Raw genomic sequence first — 27,700 nt, 5'->3', positions numbered from 1 at the left:
CTAAAATTTTTTTTTTTTTGAACCATTGGCAGTTTAGGCAAATTTTTAATTCCAGTAAATTCACAAGTTATAATTAATGGAGGATGAGGTTTATCTACAGGGACAAGAGGGCTGGAGCATAAATCAACCGCTACTAAATCTAACGTAGAAAAAATTAAATCTAATGTATTCCCAAAGGAGTTACGTAAATTATTAAACTGAGATACATTACAAGTTGAAAATCCGTTAAAAATAACGTTGACTGACGAAGATCGAAGTCCGTTTACAATTAGACCGGTGTGGTCATGTGAAAAGAACGTATTAGGAAAGTTATAGTCCCCCCCAATAATTATATCTAGGTTATCACCAAATTTTGTAAATAACCAATTAACCGTATCTACGTGCATTTCGTATACAGATAAAGGACTGGTCTCTGGGATGTAACAAGCACCGATAATGAGTTTCTTATTATTAATACTGACAGATACGAATACCTGTTCGACTGATTCATATGGAATGTTGATTAATTCACAGGCATATTTATTATGTATAGATATTAAGACTCCTCCACCACGACCTCTCTTACTCGTAAGAACATTTCTATCGTATCTAAAAGTATTATAATTATAGAGACCAAGTTCAGAGTCTAACACATCGGCTTTTAACCAAGTTTCTGTTAAAATTAGAAAATCATAACTATTGTATGGGACATTACACGTTAAACATCGAAGTTTATTATTTAGACTTCTTACATTTTGGTAATAACCTATTAAATTATTAATGGATTTTTTGTGACAAGTATTTACATAATTATGATTAAAATTATTTACATTATTATAATGATGGATATTTACTATATTACGATGTTGTATAGCTGCGAACGCAGCTACTTTCCTGAGTTTTTTTTCGCCAGAGTGGGGGTACCATTGATGTATTTGATGAACCATCCGTCTTCGCCTAATTTACGCTTTTCCTCTAATTGGTGTTTGATATCGTTGAAATGTGTGCGTTGTAGTGTCGTTAAATCAGTACCGATAAATATATGTTTAAGTGAATCAATTGAACGTAATTTCCTCTTCGCTTTTAGAACAGACATAACTTCCGATGTACTTTTTAATTTAACCATTAAAGGACGTGGTTTCGAAGACATTTTTCCTAATCGAGCTGTATGTACAATTGATATATTTAAATCAAGTTCCTTAAGAATAGTATCAGCACGATTAACAGGATTGGTCTCACTATTAGTAAGCTCTTCTTCAACATTGAAAATAATAATATTATTCGACTTTTCCGTACGTTCATGTACTTCTAGGAGTATGGTTTGTAGATCTAGATCTTTACCATTTCTATTATTTGTAGATGTATCCAAAACGTTAACACGTGTACGCAAGGTGTCGATTTGTGTTTTAAGTTCCTCGTTTTCTTTTCTTAATTTAGCGATATCTGAAGTAAGTTCCTCTAGTTTGATCATGATAACATCAGTTTTATTTTCATTAATAATTAATTTAGAAGATATTGTGCTCAGTTTATTATCCTGAGATTTTAATATTTTCATAATATCAGTTAATGTGGGTTCATTTTTGCTAGGCAAATTAGGAATAGGAGATTTATTAATTTTAGACATAATGATAAAATTCACGAATTAGATCAAAATTGAAATAAATAAACCGAAGATATTACGTAGGTATAAAATAAGTTTTTTACTAGTCACTTGTATTTAAATAAAAATAACTAACGCCGTAACATGTTCACTGTTCAACTGTCAGCTGACAACTTCTCGTGTAGTACTTAAATATCATCTATGAATAATGTGTTTTTGAAAATACATGAAAGCAACAGAAATTTACAAACTTTAAAACTTCCATTACCATATACTTAGCCACTTACATTGTTACAACTGCATCAAAACTGTTTTCGAATTCTGTATGAAGTTGTTTCTTCGCTTTTAACTATTATAATATATCATCAACACTTTAAACTGTTAATATAGGTATAAGTGGTTATGAATGAAATAGTTCAAAATCTTGATAATTCAATACAGCTAAATAAAAGTTAAGGATTTAAAACCAATATTCTATATACATGTAATAATTATGATATTAAAATATTAATAATATCTTATTTGCATGAGTTCGTTCACTTTCATTTAAAATAACAATGCCTAATGAATCATAAAAAAGCAATAAGTATAGTTATACTTTTACCATGAAATAAATAATACACTGAATTCGAGTTTCGAACAGTTAATGTCTCTTAATACCCCCCCCCCCTCAAATGAAAAGCTGTACCCGTTAAATGAAATATTTTTTTGATCAATTTGAATATTTTCGTCTCATTCCAACTTTTATTTAGAAAATTAAATATTAAAAATATCTTAACAACTTAAAAATACTGTAATTTAATGTGAGTAAAAAATTATAAATTTTATAATTTGTATTAATATTAATGTATGTTAATTTTTTTAAGCTGAAAATTTGTTATAGTAAGAAAGTTCATAGAATATGTTTATTTAAAAAAAAAATAATAATCATTCTTTATCATGCCCCACAAAAGAAATTATTTAAACTGTAATTAATTACGTTTAACTTAATTATGTAAATATTTTATATTTTACATTATAATATATAAAGGTAGGTACGTAAGAAAATAATCGTATACTTCTGAGTTCGATAAAATGTATGTTTTGATAACATAAAATAGCTTAAAGTAAGTGGTATAAAGCACCATGGGTAAACTAAATTTCTCAAAAAGTTTTCAGTATTGAACCAACGAAGTAAAATAATATAACAGACGACATTTGTCGGGATAATCGGCAGTTAGTTCCTAGTAAAATGGTTTGGTTGGTTGAAAAAGATTTAACTTTTTCGAGAAACTAATAGCCCTTAGCTTTTAACAAATTGATTTCCACTGGGATCAAACTTATGTATACGGAAGTCAGTAGACCGGCATGCCATATTATATTATGTCGTATACCTAGTTATAATCTTAGCGTTTTCTCTTGTCGTTTTGAACAGTTTCGGCTCTGTTTAGCCGAAAACCGGTCATGGTCATTGTCCAGGGATTGTGGAATTATTCATTATTATAGAAAAATCACTATCTATTAGAGGTTGAATTGAAAACATCGGCCATCAAAAAAATGAGGTAAGTTGCTAGGTTAAACATTATTCTAATAATATTTTATATTAGATTGTTTTTTTTACCGACATACGAGTAGTATAATATGTGTGCACATTATAAGTTATTTTTTACGACAGTTATGGAAAAAAATGAACTACTAAAAATTAATTAATCTATTATATTTTAAAACAGTATTTTTATTTGTTCTTTTTATTTTAGTTCAAAATATAATATACATATGCTTATTACAATTTTCTATTTCCAGGTTTTGAATCTAGTCAACAATTATTATACAAACACATGTGAGTCATGTGAGACATAGTTATGTGAGAATGCTACTAACATGTAGACATGGAGTACGTAGTACTAGTCGTGAGTGAATTTCACTGAACATATTTCTCAACGGTATAATTTGTATATATATATATATATATATATATATATCTGTAGAACACTTTGTACAGTTTTTAGTGAATATAAAATATATTAGCTTAGGTGCTAGTACAGGCGCGGACCCAGAATAGATTTACGGGGGGGGGGGGGGGGGTCATCAAATAATATCAATTAATTATCAGGATTTATTATGTTATATTATTTTGATACTAGCATAATAATGATTGAAATTAAATTTACCTTTAAGTAGACCATAAAAAAAGTATACAAACATTTTTTTTTTAAATATTTAGGATTTTCAAGATTTTATTTTATTGCTTATCAAATGTTTAATTACATTATTTTTTCTAAATTTTACTGTAATTTATAATTTATGATAAATTCTTATCAAATGTACAACTTAAAGTTGGGTTAATTTCTCATTATTTATGGTTTTCAAATTGCAAATGGAATTTTTCTTTTGTATTTGGAGAAACGTTGAATAAATTTTTCAACATCAATGGCAATGTCCCTGTGAATATTTAATAATGCAAGTCCAGTCAAACGTGTTTCACACATTGTTGATCTTAGCCATATTTTAAGATGCCGTAGTGAAGAGAATGACCTTTCAGAGCTAGAATTACTAATGGGTAAAGTAATTAATAATTTTAATATTTTTTTTATTAAAGGAAAAACATCTTCATCACAATTCAATTGCATGGTTAGAAATAACTGATGAATTCTTTTGATATTCACGTATCTATTTCTCTTTTCAAATATAGTATTCACCAACTAATCAGGAGAATATCTCATTTTTATTATGCAATTTTTGAAAGTCTTTAGCAACTGATTTTATTTTGTCAGTTTCTTCTTTTTGGTCATTTGGTAATTTTAAAAATTAGATGAAAGAAAAAAAGATAACTGAAATAATTCCAATATATTTTGGGAAAAACGTGTTTTTAAGTTATCTATAACATTATCCAATAAAGGAATGAATATCGAGATTCTGTAATAGTCTTCTACGTTGTTAGTAGAATAGTTTGATCGATTTTTTTGTTGTTTACATAACCTAGGCATTCGTAATTCTAAATCGATAATATTTGCTAAATCTTCAGATGATTTAAAAATATTTGAAAATTCTGTATCAACATTTTCACGACATTTGGAAAAAATTTGTAATGTATTTTTTATAATATTTACTGCTGTATTCAAATCTAATTTTTATTTTTAAATTTGCTTAGACAATAAGTGAAATTGAGCAAATATGCAAAACTAAAAGTAGCAATAATAAATTCACTGTCACATAACGTTGTTACAAGTATTTTTGCTTTTCCAGAAATTCGGAAATCTTTCCATGTTGTAATTTCAGTTAATGTATTAATAATTTTTAGCATGTTTTGTAAAAACCTAGTAACTTCATTATGTCTCTTATCCCATCTCGTTTAGCATAGTCCTGTTAACTGATGGCCAATATATTTCTTCAAAATTACTGTACGTTTTGCTGACACAGAAAAAAACCCAACAACCTCTTTAACAATTCCAACTAAATTTCGTATACTTTGAATTTTGCTTGATTTTGAAATCGAAATATTAAGAGATTGGTTGTAACATGGACATCTACAGGCATTCGGTGAACTTTTTATAATTTCAACTACAGCTCCACACATTTCTGATGTCATAAGACTGCAACCATCAGTACCAATACCTACACACGTATTAAGATTAGGACCCATTTCTCTCAGTTGATTTAAAACAATTTATTCTAGCATTTTCCCAGTTATCGATATTTTTTCTATATTCTTTCAGCTTTCACAATTTTCAAAAGAACTGTCAATATTTACTTCTTCATCATCCCTTAATTTATTATTAGAACTCCTTAGTTGAACAAGTCGAGCTTTGTCAAATGCATCTACAAATGTCACAAAATCTTTTCTAATTGTTATTTTATTAATATATCTTATAACTAAACTAGTTTGCGATCATTTAGACACATCTCAGGTTTCATCAAAAATTATACTGTAAAAAATATCCTTGTCTATAATTTTTTTTTAAAATACTGTCTAAAATTTCTTTACCACATAACTCTATTAACTCGTTCTGTATTGTCTTACTAATATATGTTGCTTTTGAAGAAGAATGTAATTAATGTAATGTAATTAATGTATACAGTTTTATAATTTATTATAACTTAATTAGGTGAATGCATTTAGATTTTTAGATTTTTGGAATTCATATAATCAATTATTTATTGGTTTTTAAAATATTTTTCACTTTTAACCAAACAAATAACTAAACCACTATCATATTATTAAAAAATTAAACAAATTTTTATAATAGTAATAATGACAAAATAAAATAAAACAAACTTAATTACTTTCGGACAAATGGGCGGCAACTATACATATGTACATCGGCGGCAATAATAAAAAAAAAATCATATACGTTATGTCCATCAACCGAATAATAAAAAAGTAATGTTGTTCGCGACGACGAAACGGGGTCCGCTGCTCCGCACGTGCGGTCCGGGCCGTGGACACGAGCCATTCGGTCAGGGAGCGGTCCCAGCTCACCGTAAACCGGTCTCTTTGAGCGGGAGCCGCGAGCAAACGGCGCGAGACCGATTCGGCGCTTATTTTTTTGTTCCGGTCGACGGCGGTCCCTTTGGACGCAAAGTTCGGCCGCTGCGAGAATAAATACAGCCGGCCGACCGCGGCCCTAGGCACTCCGGTGCCGGACCGGACGCGCGATGGACGACTTCGGTTACTGCGACGATTACTGTTTACAGCATTTCCCCGAAGGATGCTGGCACGTCACTGTAGACACTTGGAAGCCGAACGCAGGACCAACCGGCGACGTGATCATCAGTGACGATTTCTACGATCATTCTCGACGAGCCGAAGAAGATCATAACGACCTATGCGCTACCTCCGCCGCAACAATCGCCCCTGCAGGTATGTAGAAATTAAGGGTTGTTAAAACGTTTGATCACTATATATATATATAAATATACGGCTCAATATGCATTGCTATGAGAAACAAAACATTCACGAAAAATTATTGAAATGTGCGTGAAAGAATGTGTAGGATATGTGCAAGAAAAATGTCATCGGTATTTGATCTTAAACATCAACAAAATAATATGTAATACGATTTAATAACGTAGATAGAAAAAAAACATAATTGCAAATATTATAGTTATTATTTTTTATTTAATTTGACAAGTTGAACATTTCTCATCAGGACTTTGCGTTATACTCGCCCTCTTCCTATGCTAGCTTTCAAGTAACCATTCCGAATTTTCGCGTTGATTTTAAAATAGAATATTTATAGTACTTCATTCATAATATTTTCATAATTCGTATTTACATCAAAAATTAACCATATTTTTGTCCCAAAAATTAAAATACTGACGTCCGTAACTATTATCCCTTCTTAGGGTTTTCAACATAAACTGTTGAATAATAGCTTAATTGACAATTTATCAATAATTAAACAAATTACGACACGTATTATACTTTTATGATTTATATGAGCACGTCACAACATCAATATTATATTTTTTATCAACACGTATAACAACTATAGAAATAATTTTAAACATTATATTTTAAAAATACAATTCATAAAACCAAAAAAATTATTAAATTTCCAGATTTAAATTCTAATGTTAAAGACACGAATTTTACTACTATAAAAGCATTTGAAAAATATTAACCGAAATTTACTGAATAACATTTCTGTAGATAGCAAAATATTAAAATGATTTTGGCCAGATATCTAAAGTTAGTATGATTATATCTTCATGTTTTCTCAAAAATGTCACTTAAAAAAATAACATAACACTAAATTTGAACGCAATAATTAAAAATATCAAATAATGAAAACTTAAAATGATATCATCGGAACACAATGATATTTTGATTCTTTTAACACCACGTTGGGTGGGTTTTTATTTAATATAAAATTAACTTTAGAGTAAAAGTAAAACAAAGATTTTTCCATGGTTTTTAGATTAATTATCAAATGTTGTATCGAAGTGAAAATCACTTTTTATTGATTTAAAATTTAAATAAGTTTTTTTTCTTTGTAGTATTTGTTATTATCATTTAGTGAATAAGAACACAGAAGAGAGTAAAATACAAAATATTTTATTTAATTCTGAACAAGTTAAATATGTTTTACGTAATATATAAATTTACTCTCATCCATAATGATAAACATTTTATAATGATTTTTTATCGATTGATATTTGTTATAACAATATTACTGCTCTTGTAAAAAGTCGCTACAATTATTGTTGTAATAATATTATTTCAGATAAAATGTATTACTACTTGGTTGTTTAAAATACTAGTAATTGCGAGGTAAAAATAAATGAATATAATTCTTACGTGTCTATATAGTAACAAATAATAATACACTTTACGTAGTCTAGACGTCTGCAATAGGTCCGTGTCAAGTAGCTCGTGTCTCTTCGATTTGTTCAAATAATCGGTAATTCCCGCGTTAAAGGTATATATATATACATTATAAAAATCAAATACTTACACTAAAGATTATTAAAAAGAAAACCCTTTCATTCCACTTGACTTCAAATACTTCGATAAACACCAAATATTCATATTTTTAAACCTTTACGTTTAACTTCTCAATGAAAAATGGTTCTATATTTAAAATTGAATCGTCTGGCATACGAGTAGAAGTGTATCTGATATTACTATTTCGTACACAAACGCTTAACCAATGTTGCGATATCGTTATACCTAATAATAATTAAATAACAGAAAAAAAATGAGGTATTCGAACATTGACAATTACTAATTTGGCATTGTTTGACCATAACATTTCACTATATTTATCGGAGATTATTAATTAATTAATTAATTGAAATCGCTTAAACTACTATTAAACTAGTATTATTATAATTTATGTCACACGGAATTATCGTGTAAACGAATAATCTTATTCGTGCAATCCATGAATAATCATAATATTATCACAATGTATGTATAGTGAATGATATGATACGAATTAATGACGAAACAGTTAATTAAAAACTATCTGAAAATATTTTGGATTAAACTTCTGAATCAGAAATAATTATCGGTAAAAATATCAAACTATTACCAAAACAAGAAATGCAATGATGTTTTTACTTTCTCTTCGAGCACTGTTTTAATAATTCTCAACCAATGTAGTTGCACTTAGTTTATAAGATCGGAATTCTAGCTTCGGAAATATATATTATGGTAATTGTTTTTAGAACACTCACATGACGAACATATTCTTTTTGAGTTCAATTCTACTTTTATTTAAAACTGTCCACCACTTGGACATCAAAAATTAAACTTAATATTAATTTATTCCATATCTTAAAGATTTACGGCTATATTGATGGTGATGTTTAAACAACTGTCAAAAATAATAATATTTATATGAACAGCCATTTTTTATCGTGTTATTTGTGTATTTTTTATTTTTTTCTATGTTCTATACTCAAACACGGATAATTCAATATTTAATTTAATAAAATAATGTCACACCATTTTTTCGACATGAATACATGATGTAAAATAATATGTTTCGCAGAGTATTACTTTCTGCACTAATATATTTAAAAAAAAAATCTTTTTTTCTATTGATCGCAAAGAAAAACAAACTTGCATAACAATATTTAATAACATATAAAAAATTTCGCTGGAACAGCTTCGACGACTTTTACTGATCTCATTTAAAAAATTGTTGTTGAAAATAAATCGTTGGTTGAATAGCCATACGAAATCCATTAAAAATCATTCAATTTTACTATTTAATTACAAGTAAAATTGTTTTTCACATTTTTAATAACATGTTTTAACACTTTTCTGACAACTAGAATACATTTCTATGAAAAATTACGTGTACTGCAATGATTAACGAAAAAATTAGTATTATTTTAATTGTAATATCTAATTAATACATATAATATATTAATTAATAAATGTCTGCTATATTTAAATTAATGACATATTTCATATTTTCATATTTTTAAAATATAATATGACATATTATAATATACATAATATTAAAAATATTATCATATTTTTAAAATAAAATTCACTACCAGTCGTATAAAAATAGCTGTACATTTATTTTGTGATTTCAAAAAATAGTTATTAAATATAGTTTAGAATCTTGATTAAAATTATTATTTGGAAACATTTTGTAATATATAGTCACTACTTTATAAACTGAATTGAGATATTTTTTTATTTTTTTTAAGTGTCAAAGTTAACCTCTGTCAAGAATTGCTAAAAATTAGATAAGGTATCATTTGAAATACATAAAAATAATGTCGCTATGTATGTTCATTATGATTTTATTAAATTTAAAAAAAAATTTACAAAATCTTATTTCTCCATGGTAATTTTGATGTATTTATAAATATAATTTATATATATATATATATAGTTATTTAGCTTCTATTTTTGAAGCAATAATTTTCACTCAAGGTCAATAAAAATAATAATGTATATAAACATATCAATCAAGTGTAATTGATTATTATTCAGATATATATATATATATGACTATATAATATGTATTATAATTTATTATACATACATTTATTAAACATATATACATATTGATGACGAATTAATAATATAATAGTATACCTTATCACTACGTAGATACTGTAAATAGGTGAGTGTATGAATGTGATTATTAATTCGTATGTTTCCATTATGAAACCTTTTAGACTCTGTTTATTTAAATAATAGTGGATTTATATTGAGTGCCTTGGAGAAAAATGTTTAAATAATACACTTTTTTACGGTTATCAGAAAAAATTATTCTTTTGAACAAGAACAAAGTATATTTAAATGGATATTAAAACTTTCAATTACGTATGGTTGAATTTTTGAAATATTCAATAATTGTATTTCTCTTTATTTAAATTTTTTAATCTATCATGAATTTTAAATATTTAAGCAAAATCATATTATGGAACCAAATCATTAAATAATTAATATTGTTTTGAAAGTACTACGAATTGTAATCAAATGTTCTATTCTAAGTCAATATTAAAGTTAAATAAAATAACTATAAATTAATCAGCAATTTATATTTGTCTATAAAATAAATTGAATTAAACGCTAACTTAAATTGTACAATTAAATTTGTAAAACCAATTTAATTTGAAATAATATTAAAAATTAATTCTAATTGATATAGGTTTTAGGGTTTTAGCAATATATTTCTATCAATATATTATTGTAATGTATTTGTAATACGAATCGTTGTGTTCAAATTTACTAAATAATAAAATTGAATAAAAAAAATGAATTATCTTATTGTTAATAAGAAATAAAATTTGGTTATACATTAGAATTGTTATAAATAATGTTTATTTGTATATTTCATAATATAAATTGCATGTACATATATAGAATATTTAATTGAAAATGTCGAATAAAAAGTAAATAATTTGATCAATTAATGTACTTGAGACACGTCTTTCACTTTTATCGAATTAAATTATTTTCTCGTGACTGTCACAAATTTAAAATATGTAACCAAATAATAAATATTCCAAAGTTTTCGTATACAGCACAACAATTAAAAAAAAACATAACAATATTCAAAAAATCTTTTCAAATATCAAAACAAATCAAGATAGATTTGAAACGTTTGCAGAAAACAAAAATGTAATTTATAATATGGTTTCAAAAATATACTGTATTGAATTTTTTTTTTTTTTATCTTATAACACAATGTTTAATTGATTTGGATATTTTGCTTCTATAATATTAAAATATCTGTTGCGAAAATGCAATATGAATTATATAGACTCAGGGATTCGGTCGAAAAAAAAATAATAAAAATGATATAGTATGGTATAATTCGTTTGTGCATTATTAATTATTCAACATTTTATATTTTCTTTTTTTTGTATTTTTTAATTTTTTTTTACTTTCATGAAGATTAGACTGTAATTAATTATTAGCTGAAGTAATGCATCTCCTTCCTTTTTTGTACAATCAAGAATATCCCAAGAAAAAAGTGTTAGAATGGACAAAGAAAAATTATTTATTTACTTATTCCGCAAAGATATGTTGAAGGTCAATTTACAAAAAAAAAAAAAGAAGAAAAATAACGAAAATTAAAGTAAAAATTAAACTTTGTTCCTGGGAATTTTACCCAAATCTTACAAGAATCTACGTCTCGTTAAAACCCGTGTTTTGGCCATTAAAATTAACGGAATAATTTACCCGTTAAAACTAAACCAACTCTATTAAATACACATTCAATTTAAGAACTCTGAGCTTAACTGTTTTAAAAGTTTATAATCCTATTTGTCGTCTCGGTCGAAATTCAATTGTTGTTGATTTTATTAATTTTCGAAAATCAGTGATTAAACATGAATACGTTTACGACACTAGCATAATTAATCTTAATGGAATCACATTTATTGATCACACATAAATGTACTTCAGTCTATACAGAGTAACATACTTTGGTTATATTCGTGTAACGATTATATAATTGGATATCTGTAGTTAATTGGAAACATTTAACGTCGTGGAAACACTATTACAAAGAATTAAAAAAGATTCAATCGCATGAACGATGCTATCACCATAGTATTAATTGTAAAAATAATTGAAATCCACAGTACATGATTATCGTAATTGTCATTATTACAGTAAAAGTATTTATAATATAATATACTGTAATTTACTATTTTTTCGAATTTGTAAAAAAATAAAAAGACAAAAATACTTAGTTTTCCGATTCTTATACAAGTATATATTTCAAATGATTACCACCAGCATAAACTATAGTGAACATTAACACGTTCATAGATCTTTGCAGAATACAGTCTTTGAGTAGATTATCGATATATGTTTCGTAAATAATAACGTCAGTGTACAGTGTACGATTACTATATTTCATAAACACGGATAATGACCATGATGAAGTATTGTCGTCTAAGAAGTAAATTTATTATATAGACGTGTCCATTATAACTACAGAGTATCATAATCGTGAGTAAATTGAAAACTTCCAGAGAATTGATGAAAATATCATAAATTACCGCTGTACTTTTATTATTAAATTAATTTACTTTAACCACACAGTATATCACAGCAATATTGCGTTAGTATATCCTAAATTTTACACCCTTAGTCTCTGAACTATTACGTTGACAATATTGACATATACTTACGTAAGAATATCACAAAGGTCAACAGAATCCAATACTATTTAGACTTCTGACGAGGCGGGTATACTTTGCAATTACGTTTTTGTTTTTACTTTCTACATGGCATTCTTCGATTTTCTGATAAATTTCAGAAGAAGTTAAAACATTAAAAAAATATGACAATAGAAATAACGTTAAACTTTGTACCACGACCATTCAAATTGGTATTAATAAATTGAGTATTTTTTTTTGAATTTATGTTCAAACAATGCGAGATAAACTCAAAGTCATTATAATATCTACATCTGATAATCAGAAAATTTGTTCCACCAAAGTTTGAAATATGAAAAATCCAAATATTCAAAATAATTTTAAGTTTTTATTTTGAAATTAGATTCTAGTTTATTCAATTATCAAAAGTTTCTGAATATATTTTGTTTAATCATGAATTAAACAAGAAATATTTCTATTAAATATGTGGCTTGGAATAAAAAAAAATCATAGAAATACTATCAAGTTATGTACAATATACGTTTATACAAGATATGGAAGTGGGTTCTGACTCTGACGAATTTTAATTTTAGTTTATTAGTCAAATATTAGAAATAAAATAATGAAAAGAAATCAGGTTACGTTAAATAAGGAGAACGTAATGACCGTATGATAATATCACCATTGAGCGAAATTATACGATGGCTGCGACTCTAAAATCTAAACGTTGTGTGGAAATACTAAACAACTTATTGCTAGATGAATTACAACGATTAGATGAAGTAAAAGATCCCGAATTATTTTTCTAACAAAACAAGATATTGCTACTAGTCATACAGTGCGTATTTCAATGGCCGTTCTTAGAATAATGTTTCCGAATCGTGTGATTTCGCGCAATGATGATATTGTCTGGTCACACCACGTTCTCCTGATTTTACGTCATCTGCTTTTTTTTTTTTTTTTGGCCTTTATGAAACCTAGAATGATCACTAATAAGCCACATACATTTTTAGAGTAAGAAGAAAATATTATACGATAAATTACAGTCATTGATGAGCACATTCTACAGAAAGTTATGGATAGTCAGAAAAATACTTGAAAAAAATGTTAATTAAAATTTGTCAGAACCCACTGACCCTCCCCTGTATAATATTCATCATAATACAATGTTATATATTTCATTTAGAAAACAACTACAATTTTATTTTACAGTTTGTCAACTCTATGAAAATTATAAAATAAAAGTATTTTTAGAGATTGATAAATTCGATCGTATATTCGAGCTATAAAATAAAAATAAAGTAATTTTTATTTTAGTATTTTAAATATCAATAATCATTCAAAAACTAAAATTCAAACTAAATACTGTATCAATTAATATTCAATTAATCAAACAACAATTAAGAAATTGTATCATAATCAGTGGCGAATTTAGTGTTTTGGCGCCCCTGGTCTTAATCACTCTGCCCCCCAATCACTCTACTAAGAAACCAACAATATTTGGTCTAAACCCTTCTTTTCAAATTTTATTCAGCTTTTTTATCAAAAAAAAAATAATAAAATAAAATAAATAAGTATAAAATATAAAATCTAAAAAATAAAAAACTTCTAAAAGTAAAATATTTCATGTGTATTATTTTACTTCAGATACCATTATTACCAGTAAAAATAATTAATGCTTATACAGTCACAAAATGGAAATATAAATAGCCAGATATGAAAACACCTATACTCGGATAGTTGGATGTTCCCAATAAGCACATGGGTACTAATAAGTAATTAATAATAACTAGTAACTAACTGTGATTATTTTATTACTAATGAAATATTTTCAAATTGTAATAATAATTGTAATATTCTTACTATAACCTACAGGTACACATCATACAATGTACATATTAATATATTATTATAACTTTTTAAAATTATTTTTATTCGTGTTTATATGACAAATATAAAAAAAATATATTAAAATAAATATACTTAATAAGTCAATAATAACACTTGATTCTACAAAAAAAAAAAAACGCCCCTCCAAAGAAACCGTCCTAGGCTATAAGCCTTTTAGCCTGCCCCCTAATCCGCCACTGATCATAATATATATATTTTAATGACAATCACTTAAAAACAAGTGAAAATATTACACATTTGAAAATATTCGTTCACGATTAATGATAAATGTGAAATCATTGAAATTAATTATTCATGGTCAACCTATTCACATGTCACTGTAATTTATTATCGTTATCAATATTACAAAAATCCACGGTACTCCGGTTCTATGGTGTTAATCTGTGATTGGCAACCGTGATGTAGATACAAGTCGGCCATATGAATTTCATCGAAGTGTCACAAATTAGTTCACAAATGTGCTACTTCATTACAATAATACTAATTTTCCATATAGTCCACGGCATATGCAATAAAATAGTACATAACATCGTGCTGTTCAATATGTATATACATTATTAGCAAACCGATACTTGAAGTAAATATTTATAATACAGTGGATTCCACCTAACGTGGGCACCGGTTATTATAGTCATCCGCGTAATATGGGAAAAATTATCTGGTTTCAAATCCAATGTATATATGTATGTTACCGGAAATGTTGACATTTTAGGAAAGGATGACAATTCCTAGGAAATTATATCAATTCCTAGTAGCGGAAGGAAATGATATCATTGCCTAGGAATTGTCATAATTTCCATAGTTTATTAGGCAATGTTATCACTCATTACTTTCTTACACGAAAGTATTGGAACTCATGATGTTGCAAGTCATGTGGGACCGGCTTTACAATACAACTATTAGAACGATAACTAACTCGTAGCGGCGACATACTAAAACCCGTAATCGTCACCCATCGATAAAAAGATTGAGTGGAAAATGTCTATCGCATATCTGATATATTTATCGCAATCTTTATGTGGTTTATTAAAAGTGTCCCTAACCTGTACATGCAGTATACCACCTTTAGTAGTATGTTCTTCTTAGTACAGTACGTATTTGTTATTTACACATTCAGTACGTTTGTTAAAAATGGATCTCAATAAAATTCGAAATGAATTTAATAAAGCAATTTTATTACTTATTGGCGATAAGCGTGATGACAACAAATCGTTCATAAATAATGAGGAATACAATCGTCGTATGGAAGATTTAAAACCATCCAAGATTAAAAAAAAAATGCAAGAGAGGTTATAGAAATATTCGTAAGTACGATGTTATTTTAATAAATGATAAAGAGCGCTTAATTAAGGTCATGAACCATGATAATGACGATATACGTTATTACGTTAAAAACGAAGAGCTATTCGATATTCTTCATACTACGCATATAGCTATCGGTCACGGTGGTCGCGATCGTATGATGGCTGAAATAAAATTAAAGTATTATAATATAACAAAAGAAACAATAATGATTTTTTTGAGTCTTTGTACCGACTGTCATAAAAAATCATCTAACCCAAAAAAAGGTCTCGTTTCCAAACCAATTTTGCATTCAGCATACAACTCACGTGCACAAATAGATCTCATTGATATGCAATCACAGATTATAAACAATTACAGATTTATTATGAATTATCAAGATCACTTAACAAAATTTGTTATACTAGAACCACTAAAGACTAAACGAGCAGAAGAAATTGCATATAACTTAATTTATACAACTTTTGGAGCTCCAGCAATTCTACATTCCGTTAATGGGAGAGAGTTCGTTAATAGTGTAATTAATGAGTTACATACTATGTAGGGAGATGTTAAAATAGTGCACGGAAAACCAAGACATAGACAGAGTCAGGGGTCTATAGAACGTGTGAATCGGGACGTGGAAGATTTGTTGGCTACATGGTTGGCGGAAACCAAATCAACAGATTGGCCATCTGGATTAAAATTTATCCAATTTCGAAAAAATCGTGCTTTTCACTCTGGTATGATATATAATTAATTTTTAAAATAAATGTACAGGATTTATGTGTTTCTTTTAAGGTCGATCACCTTATGAGGCGATGTTTGGTTGTCCAGCTCATTTAGGTGTTACATCAATTGGTTTACCAAAAAAGTCAAAAACTGTAAACAATCTTTGGTTATAAGCGGAGATCATATTATGATAACACGTGGCCAATAAGCTTGTATAATCGATGATAAAGCTTTAAAATTTAATGCAATAAATAAACCTTATGAACTCCTACCAATAATTGATTGTTTTTAAAGTTTTTAGACTACGCACACGCCATTATTGCACTGCGTTTGTTGAAACTTTCAATCTAATCTGATTTGCTGAAAATTATTTTCATGTCCGATCCAGATAATAACAACTAATATTTAGAAAACACGTTATATATAACTGTGCGTGTTTGTTTCAGACGATGAATTCACAAAATGCCGAAAATCTAGAACTGCGTTTACAAAATATCAATTGGGATGGCTCGAGAGAGAATTCGAAAAGTGTAAATACTTAACCCGATTAAGACGGTATGAAGTGGCTCTAATACTTGGTCTCACCGAACGACAGGTAAATGCATTTTATTACACAACCAAACGTGCAAATTACTCGTTTATAAACTCAGCTTAAGGATGAATTATCATGTCATTATTATGTGTATACAATTAGGGTAAACATTAAAATTAATTAAATTTAACGACTATTGCGAAATTGTTTCGTTCGTTTAGCGTTAATTTACAGTGAATAGAATACACGTAAAAACTATAAAATTAAACTCAAAATACAACATCCTACCAAAACACTATTGAACTATAATAATCACTCGCTGTTCTCGATTTCTTTAAGCAAGACGATGGTTAAAAATTAACAACTATAGTAATTATGTGTAAATGAAAGTCATCGCACAATAACACATAATTAAATATAAACACATGGCGATATAACTAATATGGATAGCGTGAAAGCTTCATAAGTTAGCAAATTTTTTCAATCAATCAGAGTTCAGGCATTTTGATAAAAAAAAAAAACTAAGAATGAATATTTGAATGAATATTTATTTACGAAATGTCCATAACTTTTAACTAAGCTAAGCCAAAAGAAAATTAAAAAAATTAATAATATTTATTACAATACAATTTAGAATTTTCTTTTAGATTATGAGTAGACCAAACACGTTAATGGTTTTACAGTACCAAAATTTTTTTTACTAACATCTTAAAATATCATAAGTCACCATGAGATAATGGTACCTATTCAGAAGTATTCATTTTTCAATATTTTAAAATTTCAGGCAATATTTGAGATTACAATTTCTTTTATTTTTATAAAATAAATAATTTCATAAGTATCTATATTCTCGTGAAAGTAACTACATACTTTTTGTTTTTATACGCGGTGATTAGATAATAAAATTCAATCTAAAAAGTTATAACAAATTAAAACTAAATGTTTAGACTATGAACAGTGGTGTATTCGCATTTTTTTTTTAGGGTATACGCTTAGCGTATATGCGTTTATTGGTGGGAAAGGGGGGGACCAAACTCATTAAAAAAAAAAATGTTCTTCCTACCTAAATTCAAAATTACATAATATGATGAGGACGTGGGATATACCATCGCCAGACATTTTTCCCATGAGGTGGGAAAGTACAAAATGTCAAAAAATAATTTTTTGGGGGATTTGAAGTGGGTGCGCGCCCCCATAGTCCCCTTGGATCTACGTCTGCTATGGAAGTCTACATTTTAAACTTATCTTTAATTATCTCATAGGTATATATCATGTATGAAAAATTGTATTGATGTTAATATTTATTTTCATGAAACCTAATGTTTTATTATGTAAAATAATATTTTAGTATTAATTTAAAATAATTTTCACAAACATGTGATAAATAAATACTAATTAAGTGACAAACTGACAACAATATAATAATTAATAATCACATTTTATCCAAAACATCGTATACAGATCGGTTAATATAGTGATAAATTGATAAACAGAACTTTTTGACTGTTGATTTATTTTTAACAATTATAATATCCGCTCGATAATATACTATTGCACGCGTCCACCGATATTCTGATGTACAGTATGTAAACGCTTGGCAGTTTCCCACCGTCTTTGCAAATACCCGAAATCGGGGAAAATGTAATTGAAGATTATGCGGACACGAGGTTATTTTTGGATAGTGGCTATAGTGTATAATAATAATAATAAATTCTATACTGTTATTGTTGTATAATGTATACCTTATGGTGATTAAAAATTAGAAGCTTGCGTATAACCATTATGTTCTAATGATTAGTTAGCGTATACTCATGATAGACGAATTGTTTTAAAGGTATAAGCATAAATCTAAAAATAGGGATCCGGGTTAGGTATATCCGTGTATACCCTCCAATATACCACTGGCTATGAAGTTTTCAACTAAATTTAAACTTTCTACTTAATTAGTGACTATATTTGTATATTATATAATATTTTTTACTAAGTTTGATTTTCTAGGTAAAAGTGTGGTTTCAAAACAGACGGATGAAAAAAAAAAGGCTGAACGAAGAACAAACTTACAGCTGATATGAAAATGATGCAGATTTTCATACTTTATTAACTTCGCGTGTGGCGTCGAGATATCTACACGGTTTTGTGTTTTAACAACGTCCGTAGCATTATACATACCTATTTCGTTTTTTTTTCCACAGCTTAAGCCTTAATGGATTTTTAATTGTACGAAATTGAGTACTCCAACTGTCACTCGGATTAAAAATATAAAACATTTAAAAAGTTTGACTTATTATTATTAGTTTATTATTATTATTTATTGTTATTAATTTTTTTTTTTTTTTTACATAATAATTACTAATTCGTTAATTAACACAATTAATTAGAATCTCGCAAAAAATGTCTTTAACGCCATTTCTGGCAAATGCAAGTTAACTGCGGATTTTCAATGTAAGGTGGTATATTCAATGTTTTATCCAAAAAATCACCTTAATACTATATCATAGCCTAGAAAATGGCGTGTTGATTTTTCTAATTTATGCCAGAAGGGGCCTTATTCCTGGACTAAGATCTCTTATCACGATAATTTACTAAATTTCCAATGATGCTATTTCACATGTATTCTATTTCGTCGGTCTTATTATTACTTAGTATTATTGATGCCATATAATGATAATTATACCGGACAGAACAAGAACCATGCACAAGCATACATTTTACTTGCTCTGGTTGCGATAAATAAAATTTTATAAAATAAAAAAATTCCTTAAGAAATTATAAATTCGCTAAAAACTAAATAGTTTTCTTTAACCACCTCGAAATCAACTTTAAGTGAGAAGGATCATTTTTACATGAACCAAATAAGCTATAGAGTACGTACCAATTAGACATTTATGTTATTTACTACATATACTTCATATTAATCCAATTTCTAATAATTAAAATGTCATTATAGTGGTAAATTATTGAACACCATAATGGCAAAATAAAAAAAAAATAATAGTATTATTATCTCACGTTTAAGCTTAAATCGCTGATCATATATCACACGTGTAACTTGTAATACATCGTATTATTATGGAATTACACTTACATCCTGTACTTCGCGTAAGCCTGTATATACGATTTGAATATGATCATCCTTAAGGCGGTGATGTAAAACAAGTTATGTTGTATTTTCCTTGTGATATGTTGATTTAAAAAAAAAAAAAAAAATTACTATCTACTGCATACATTTTTAGGTCACCAGCCCAACCCACTATTTATTCACACTGCATGTACACGAATGTCTCCATAGCCTCATAACCTGATATTGTTTCCGCCATGAACGAATTTCATAATTTGGCCCTTCATGAAATGGAACCCTTTATGTTTAAACAGAAAATAAATAAGCCATATGAGAGTAAAATATAAAATGTACACTGTATTTTATTTATTTTATTTTTTTCAAGTTGTCTTCAAGTTATTTGCAACGCTTGTTGATAATTCAGTTATGTGTATTTAGTTTTTATAAATACACTAAAAAAGGCTTCCTCAACGAATATCGTTTGTATTGATTTAGTTTTTATCGTTTTTGTTATTATTTTTTATAGGCCTTTTACAGTATAATGTCTACAGAATATATTCATATTCCTCCCGATCTCATATAGTTATGTTTTATAAATTTATTTGAAATCAACTAAAATAGTATGCAATTTACTATAATTTATTGTTCCGTACGATTCTGATATTCAAGCGTATTTGTAACTGACTGAACATAATGTATTTTATCAAATGTATACATGATAGAATAATGACATAGCACTAGAAAACATTATTTTATTTGTTATATTTTTATTTTACATTGTTTTATTGTTTTATTTTTTTCGATTCATATAATTATTATTATCAAACAATGTTTGTAACCGAATCATATACATTGTCTTTGACAATACGAACAGTACGATATCACTATGGATCGATAAGATTGATTGGATAAAATAAACGAAAAAAATGTAATGATATCCCTTCTCGAAATGGTAGCTCGTCCGATTTCGTTGTACGATAAGTAATTGACAACATTGAAGGTTATCGTTGTTGCAGGTAAACTTACCGACCAATTTTTAGTGAAATATTAATTTAAATGAATCCACTATTAAAACAACAATAACCAAGGCCGTATAAAGAAATTATTTTCGGGGAGGGTCCAAAACATGTATATTGTAATTTTATTGAATTTAGATATAACTTTTGATATTTGGTTAAAAAAAAGACAGAAAAAGATTTAATTTTCTTTTATTAAAATATAATAATACACAAAATTACTTAGATATCTTGTCATCTTACGCTGTACAAATATGAAATATAAAAATAAAAAATGCACAAATACAAATCATATTATTTCTATATAATATATAGGCGCGTTGGCATAGATCTCTGTGTTTATTATCATTAGACGCTATAATAATATTTTCATATGATATTATGATATAAAACTAAAACCAGTTAATGATTAATTGGAGCTTAAGTCATGTTTGACTGAAAATATTTATATTGGTATTAAAAATATATAATTATTATAAACATTTGTAGAATATTGAAAAAACTTCGGGGGAGGGGTTCCAGACACCTTGGACCCCCCATTTACGGCCTTGCCAATAACTTCTTATCGTTTTGTAATAGTTCAACTAAAAACTGTTCATCCATAGATATAGACCGTTAAGACCAAACCACACGTGTAATACATGCAAAAATCTACATGCCCGGTTGAAATCACAACATCCCCTCGGTATCGAACGATAAATGTAATGCATTTCAACTTTGAAAAACAAGCATTTTTTGAAAGATCACTTAATAGTAAATTACTACAGTACGCGGTGCCAGATATTTATGGCCTATTGAATCATTCAGCAGACTACTAGGTACAAATCAATACTCCGATAGTATTCGCAATTAAATAACAAGTGTTTTTACAATCGTATACGCTATCGATTCGTATAAATGTATACGATAGTTCCGGATTCATTAATGCAACGACTATTTCGAAAGATGAACGACTCGAAAAAAGGCAATACTTTACAAAGAATGTCTTGTTGGAACATTAAATGGTTATAATGTATGCTACTGCTTTAATTCGACCAATACGGTGTAGAGCTTTTTTCTGTTTTCGGCGACTACAACGGCAATTTATATACTTCCACTTTAGCATAAAATATGCACTATTATTGAGCGTAACGAGATGTTTAGATTATTTTTTAATGTCCACGAGGAAGTAAACGGTTTTAAAATGTGAACTTTTATCTTTTGCATCGTTGTGGTAAGGTTAAGTTGAACATATTAAATTCGTGTTAAGCAAAACTAGTTTTTCTTTTGTTATTCCCCGTGATATTCGAAATCAATTAAAAGAAGTATTGCCTTATAGAATTCCTAAACTCTAGATGGAAATTAGCCAATTAAAATCGACTCAGTTTGGTTATTATGTTCTATTTTTATCTTATTATATTTCACAAATAGTTGCAATAAGAGTTCAATGATTATTATTGAATTATTGAATCATTTTTGAATTATTTATAAATAATTGTAGTCAAGACTGTATTTTAAATCGAACTTCTATATTTTGATTTTATTTTAAATAAAATTCAAATGTATTACCAATACAACAAGTTAGAAAGAATATGTAAAAGAAAGAATAGATTTATTAAATTAACATTTATCTATACATGAATATACATATATAATTTAAACCCTACTCACTGACTAGGTGATTATTACATAGTAAAAACTTCCATAGGTAATGTTTCATTCAATGTTTTGTGAAAATAAACTTATAATCAAGTATTAGTGATGAGTGTAATCGAGATATCTCGATTATCAAAATAATAATTCAAATGTATCCCGAGAGATTATTTCGAGTGATATATCGTTTATTTTAAAAGCAATCAATTCTTGATCTCGAAATGTGTATCGAATAAAAAAATATTTCGAATGATTTTCATAGAACGAAGGAGTGAGGGAGGAATATTAAGTAAATACTAGTTATTCACTTTGAGTCATTGTATTTACGACTCGTGCTACTCGTGGGACTGGTTTTTAGACAAATATTGATGGTATACGGTTATTCTTGATTATTTATATTTTAAAGTTTAACATAAATATATAGCTATAAGTTTTGAATTACTCAACCACAAAACAACACAATTTTCTCAGAACCTTTATAAATAAAATGATATTACTTTTATATTTATATATTATATTTTAATGGGAAATTTCGAATCGTTATTTCGAGATATCTTTGGATTGTAAAAATGTCTCGACTATTGAAATCATTTGATTATGTCCATCACTACCAAGTATAGGTGTACTAAAAAGAGGTTTTACAAAATTCACATTTTTAAAGGTCGAAACAGTTTTTGGCTCGAAGCTGGAAGTAAAATATTTTCAAATTATAGTTACCTAGAAAATATTTTTTTTTCTTTAACACTTTGATGATGCATATATGTAATTTAATATGGTATGAATAAATAAAAATAAACCTGGTTGGTCATTTAGTCCGTTTATTTCTATTTGATGACAATTTACGTGCCCAAAGAAGGAAGTCAATGACATTAATCATGATAAGTTAAGAAAAAAAAAGGCGTTTAAAACAAAAAGCAAGACATTCAAAATTACCTCGATTAAAAAATATATATAACTTTTCAATGAAAATATCCTGTCAATATGAAAACCCGTAAAATCAAGTTTCTATAATTTTGTATAAATTTTCTGTTTAAATACTAATTTTTCCGTTGAAATTCTCTACATCTAAATTAATAAAATATCTGAAACGGAATGTCCGAGGTAATGTTCCGGATCGTGAAAAAATATGAATGCACGTAGTTATAGGTAATCACCTTCCTCTTTTTGGAATAATACATAAATAAACATACAATATAAAGGGCTTATTAAAGCGTTGGCGTGTTCGGATCAGACTTGGAAAAGTGGGTCAGAACAGTCAGTGGTGCTTGTGAGTGTTAGCCGAGCTCTAATATAATGTCGGGTGTGTCATGGCATTATATACAGTTATGGGTCTGGGGATTGACCGTCGCCGGTACAGACTTAATTAAGCGGTACCCCGGTGACAAGCCGAATCCGGGGAGGTCAACTTGATTAAGTGCCTCGATATTTTGGGAGTACTGAAAAGTGCTGTTTTGGTGACGACGAGTTGCGGCCGAGTGTTGATCATCGTGGGTGTTGGAATAATTCCTCTGGATTCGTTCGGTCGGATGGCTGGCAGTATCTCCGAGCAGCCTGGTGTTCACTGGACGGATAGCGGCTGGGCTTCCCGGGTCTTCGATTGTCAACTCATGATTTTACTCCGCGTTCAGACTTCGGATCAGACACCGTCCATTGTCGGTCGACCATTGAGTCTGGGACCGTCCGTAGGTCGAAGGACCGTTTGACGTAGCACTAAGAGGGTACGTGAGTCGCCGCCGTGTATTGTCGACCGCGATTGCTCTTCGCTAAATAGTGTTATTTAGTAATCGACTAGCCCTGAGAGGTGTAATCCGGGAGACGACACCGTGCGGTGTGACGTGTGCGTAATATACCATCACGCGTGATCACGGCGGAAGGCGGTGCAAGTTCGTTGTCAGCTGCGGCGGCGGTTCCGAGCCTCTGATTGGCTGTACAGGACCACTTGTAAGATTGTCGCGGCTGCTGGTATCTTCGTAAGTCTTCCTTCTTAAAATTTAATTCAGTTCTTATATATGGTTCGATTGATACCTTGAGAGTTGATGTGGAAGTTGAACAATTTGAATTTGTCGGCATGCATTGCTTTGATTGTTTTACACTGTTTCAGACGCTTAGCTTCTGCCAGTGAGAATGATTGGAACTAAAATGTTGCTAACTAAGTACGCTCATGGGTATACTTAAGTTGAGTTTGGAAGTCAGAAGTCAATAGGACGGTTAATGTATTTCTGGGTGATTGCGGTTCTTCTGCTGATGTCGGAGATGTGATTGTGTGGAGAATGGATGATTTGAGTTTTAAAGGAGTCAGAAAGTTGATTTATGTAGTCCTTGATGTTTACGAACCAGGGTTGTTCGGAAATTTGTCGGAGAGATGTTGATTGAAGCCTTTCAAGTTTAGACCAGCTAGCCGAAGAAATGTTGAATGTTCAGATGGGAGAAGCATATGTGGCTCTAGGGTGGATGTAGGTTTTGTAGATTAAACATTTATTGCTGATGATGAGGTTTGGGCTGGATAGTATAGGGTATAGAGAGTATTTGACGGTTTTTGCTTTATTGACTGGGCAACAACGTTTTTTGCGAAGCTTAGTTTTCTATCAACGTGTACGTCAAGGTATTTCATTGAGTTCGACCACTCAATGCTAATGTTTTTGAGTTTGAGTTGACGGGAAGTGGCAGTGGATTTGTGCGAAAACGAAATCGCGGTTGTTTTGTGTGGATTAACTGCTATTGGTGGAACCATTTTTCAGTGATGTTGAGCTGAATTTGGATTTGTTTGGTGGCAGCGTCGTTGGAAGTGCTGGTGGCATAGAACAGAGTGTCGTCGGCGAAAAGTATAGTTTAGCAATTAGGGTGAGTTGGCATGTCGTTGACGTAAAGGCAAAAAATATGGGGAGCAAGACAAGAGCCTTGAGGCACGCCTGCAAGTATTTTGCGAGGGAAGGAATATTTGTCTTCAACTTTAATATGGAAGCTTCTCTCGGTGAGAAAAGAACCAATGATGGTGATGAGATTGTTGGGCACTGCGAGGTCAATCAGTTTGCATATAAGGCCGTTGTGCCAGACCTTATCGAAAGCCTTTTCCACATCAAGGAGGATTGCTGCAGTCTTTTTTCTTCGGTTGAGATTTAATGATATGTCGTCGATGACTCTGAGAAGTTGAATAGAAGTACTGTGGGAACTTCGGAAGCTGTGTTGATCAGGTTGAATTTTGGAGGTGGTATGAATTTGGAGTCTGATGAGCAAAAGTTTTTCCAGAATTTTAAATATCGTGTTGAGCAGAGATATTGAACGATGGTTAACTGGATTGGATACGTCCTTACCAGACTTTGGTATAGTGATGACATTGGCGTGTTTTCACGGTAGTGGGAAGTAGTTGAGTCGTGTACACCAGTTGAATATTCGGCATAGATGTGTAATGGTTTTGCGTTCGTTGTGTTTTAGTGCACTGTTACTAATGCCGTCTGGCTCAAGAGCATGGCGACTGGGGAGCGATTTAATTACATTCCAGACTTTGGCTAGAGAGAAAAATAAGGTAGAGATTGACGGAAGAGAGCTCTGGTAAATCAGTTTGTCGTGTACAGAAGAGTCAATGTTGGCGCTTCCAGGAGGTGACCGAAATTGAACTTTCAGAGAGTCAGCCGGTATACTTGCTTTTGGCTTGGGATCAAAGATGAAGTTGCCTAGAGAGTCCTTTAGAGGGCGAGACGGTTGAGGTTTTCGTATGAGGGCTCAATTCAGTCTGTAGAATCGTTTCCACGCGTTTGTTCCTTCGTTTTGAGATCCAAGGAGATTGTTCCATTGATTGTTGCGGTATTCAGCCATGAGATCTTTGACTTTGGCAATTTGGCGGTTCATGATCATTTTGAGATCAAGGTGTCTGGTTCTCTGCCAGCGAGATCTTAGGCGATGTTTGAGGTCGATTTTGTACTGTAGTTTCTTGGGAAGGATTCTTCCCAAGGTATCGAAATGCATGATTGAAGATGTGTTTTGGGCGATATCGTTTGAAATATGTGTTGTGAGGTTCTTGATGGCTAAGTCGATGGAACTGATAGTGGAGCCGCTGGAAGGAAAGTGACTGACAGAGTCCATGAACGACTGGAAGATTGTCCAGTCGACTGAGTGTATTGGCTCTGAAGATTTCATAGTTACCGAAGTGGAGTGTAGTTCTAGAACAACTGGAGTGTGATCCGAAGAGAGGTGTGAAGAAAAATTTTCAATTTGATATTGAATGTTGTTTGTTTTGATGATGGCAATGTCTAATATATCAGGACTGTGATTTGAGTTGTTCGGATAGTGCGTTGAAGTGTTTGGTGCAGCTATGGTAAGATCGTTTCTGGAATTAATGAAGTGAGCAAACATGTTGCCAGCCGCATTGGGCGGGATGCTGAACCAAAGTTGGTGTTTGCTTTTGGGATCGCCTGCTATGATGGTGTTGTATGGAGAGTCCAGAAGGGCGGTAAAATCATTTGGTAGTAGAATATTGGACGGTCTTTTATAGATGGTTACGAGACGAAATATAGATATGTTGAGATGAATGTGAATGGTGGTGTTCTCTAGAGATGTAATTGGAATGACAACATAGTGATGAGTATACCGTCTATGGACGAGAATCACGGTTCCACATCCAGCCGAGTGGCCTGTAACTTGTGGCCGATTTAATGTTTAGGTGAAGTAGTTGGGTATGTTGATAGAACGTCGACCATTGAGATGAGTCTTGTTCCGTAGCGGATGTCGATTTTTTGTTGATGGATGAAGTCAATGAGTTCAAGACGTTTCCGAGTGACGCCTTGACAGTTACAAAATAGTATTCGAGTATTATTTATTTTGAAGGTTGAGTTATAGTGGTAGAATATTCAGCAAAGAAATGAGGGCATCTTTTACCTTCATATTGTTAGATGCAA

General features: G+C 29.6%; 1 protein-coding gene across 1 annotated transcript; it reads left to right on the top strand.

Moving 5' to 3' along the window:
* Positions 1-1,168: 1,168 nt before the first annotated feature.
* LOC112682297 (homeobox protein MOX-1-like) lies at positions 1,169-19,356 on the top strand (the record flags this gene model as incomplete). The annotated part of the gene is made up of 5 exons (XM_025552838.1): positions 1,169-1,271; positions 1,339-1,427; positions 6,254-6,419; positions 17,017-17,165; positions 19,101-19,356. Coding segments are annotated over 5 exons (576 nt in total), but the record flags the coding sequence as incomplete, so codon positions are not given.
* Between the last annotated feature and the right edge of the window lie 8,344 nt (positions 19,357-27,700).

This window comes from Sipha flava, unplaced genomic scaffold (assembly GCF_003268045.1).
Source record: "Sipha flava isolate LNK unplaced genomic scaffold, YSA_version1 202_pilon_pilon, whole genome shotgun sequence".
In the NCBI taxonomy this organism is placed as follows: domain Eukaryota; kingdom Metazoa; phylum Arthropoda; class Insecta; order Hemiptera; family Aphididae; genus Sipha; species Sipha flava.
This window is presented reverse-complemented; position numbering and strand designations above follow the sequence as displayed.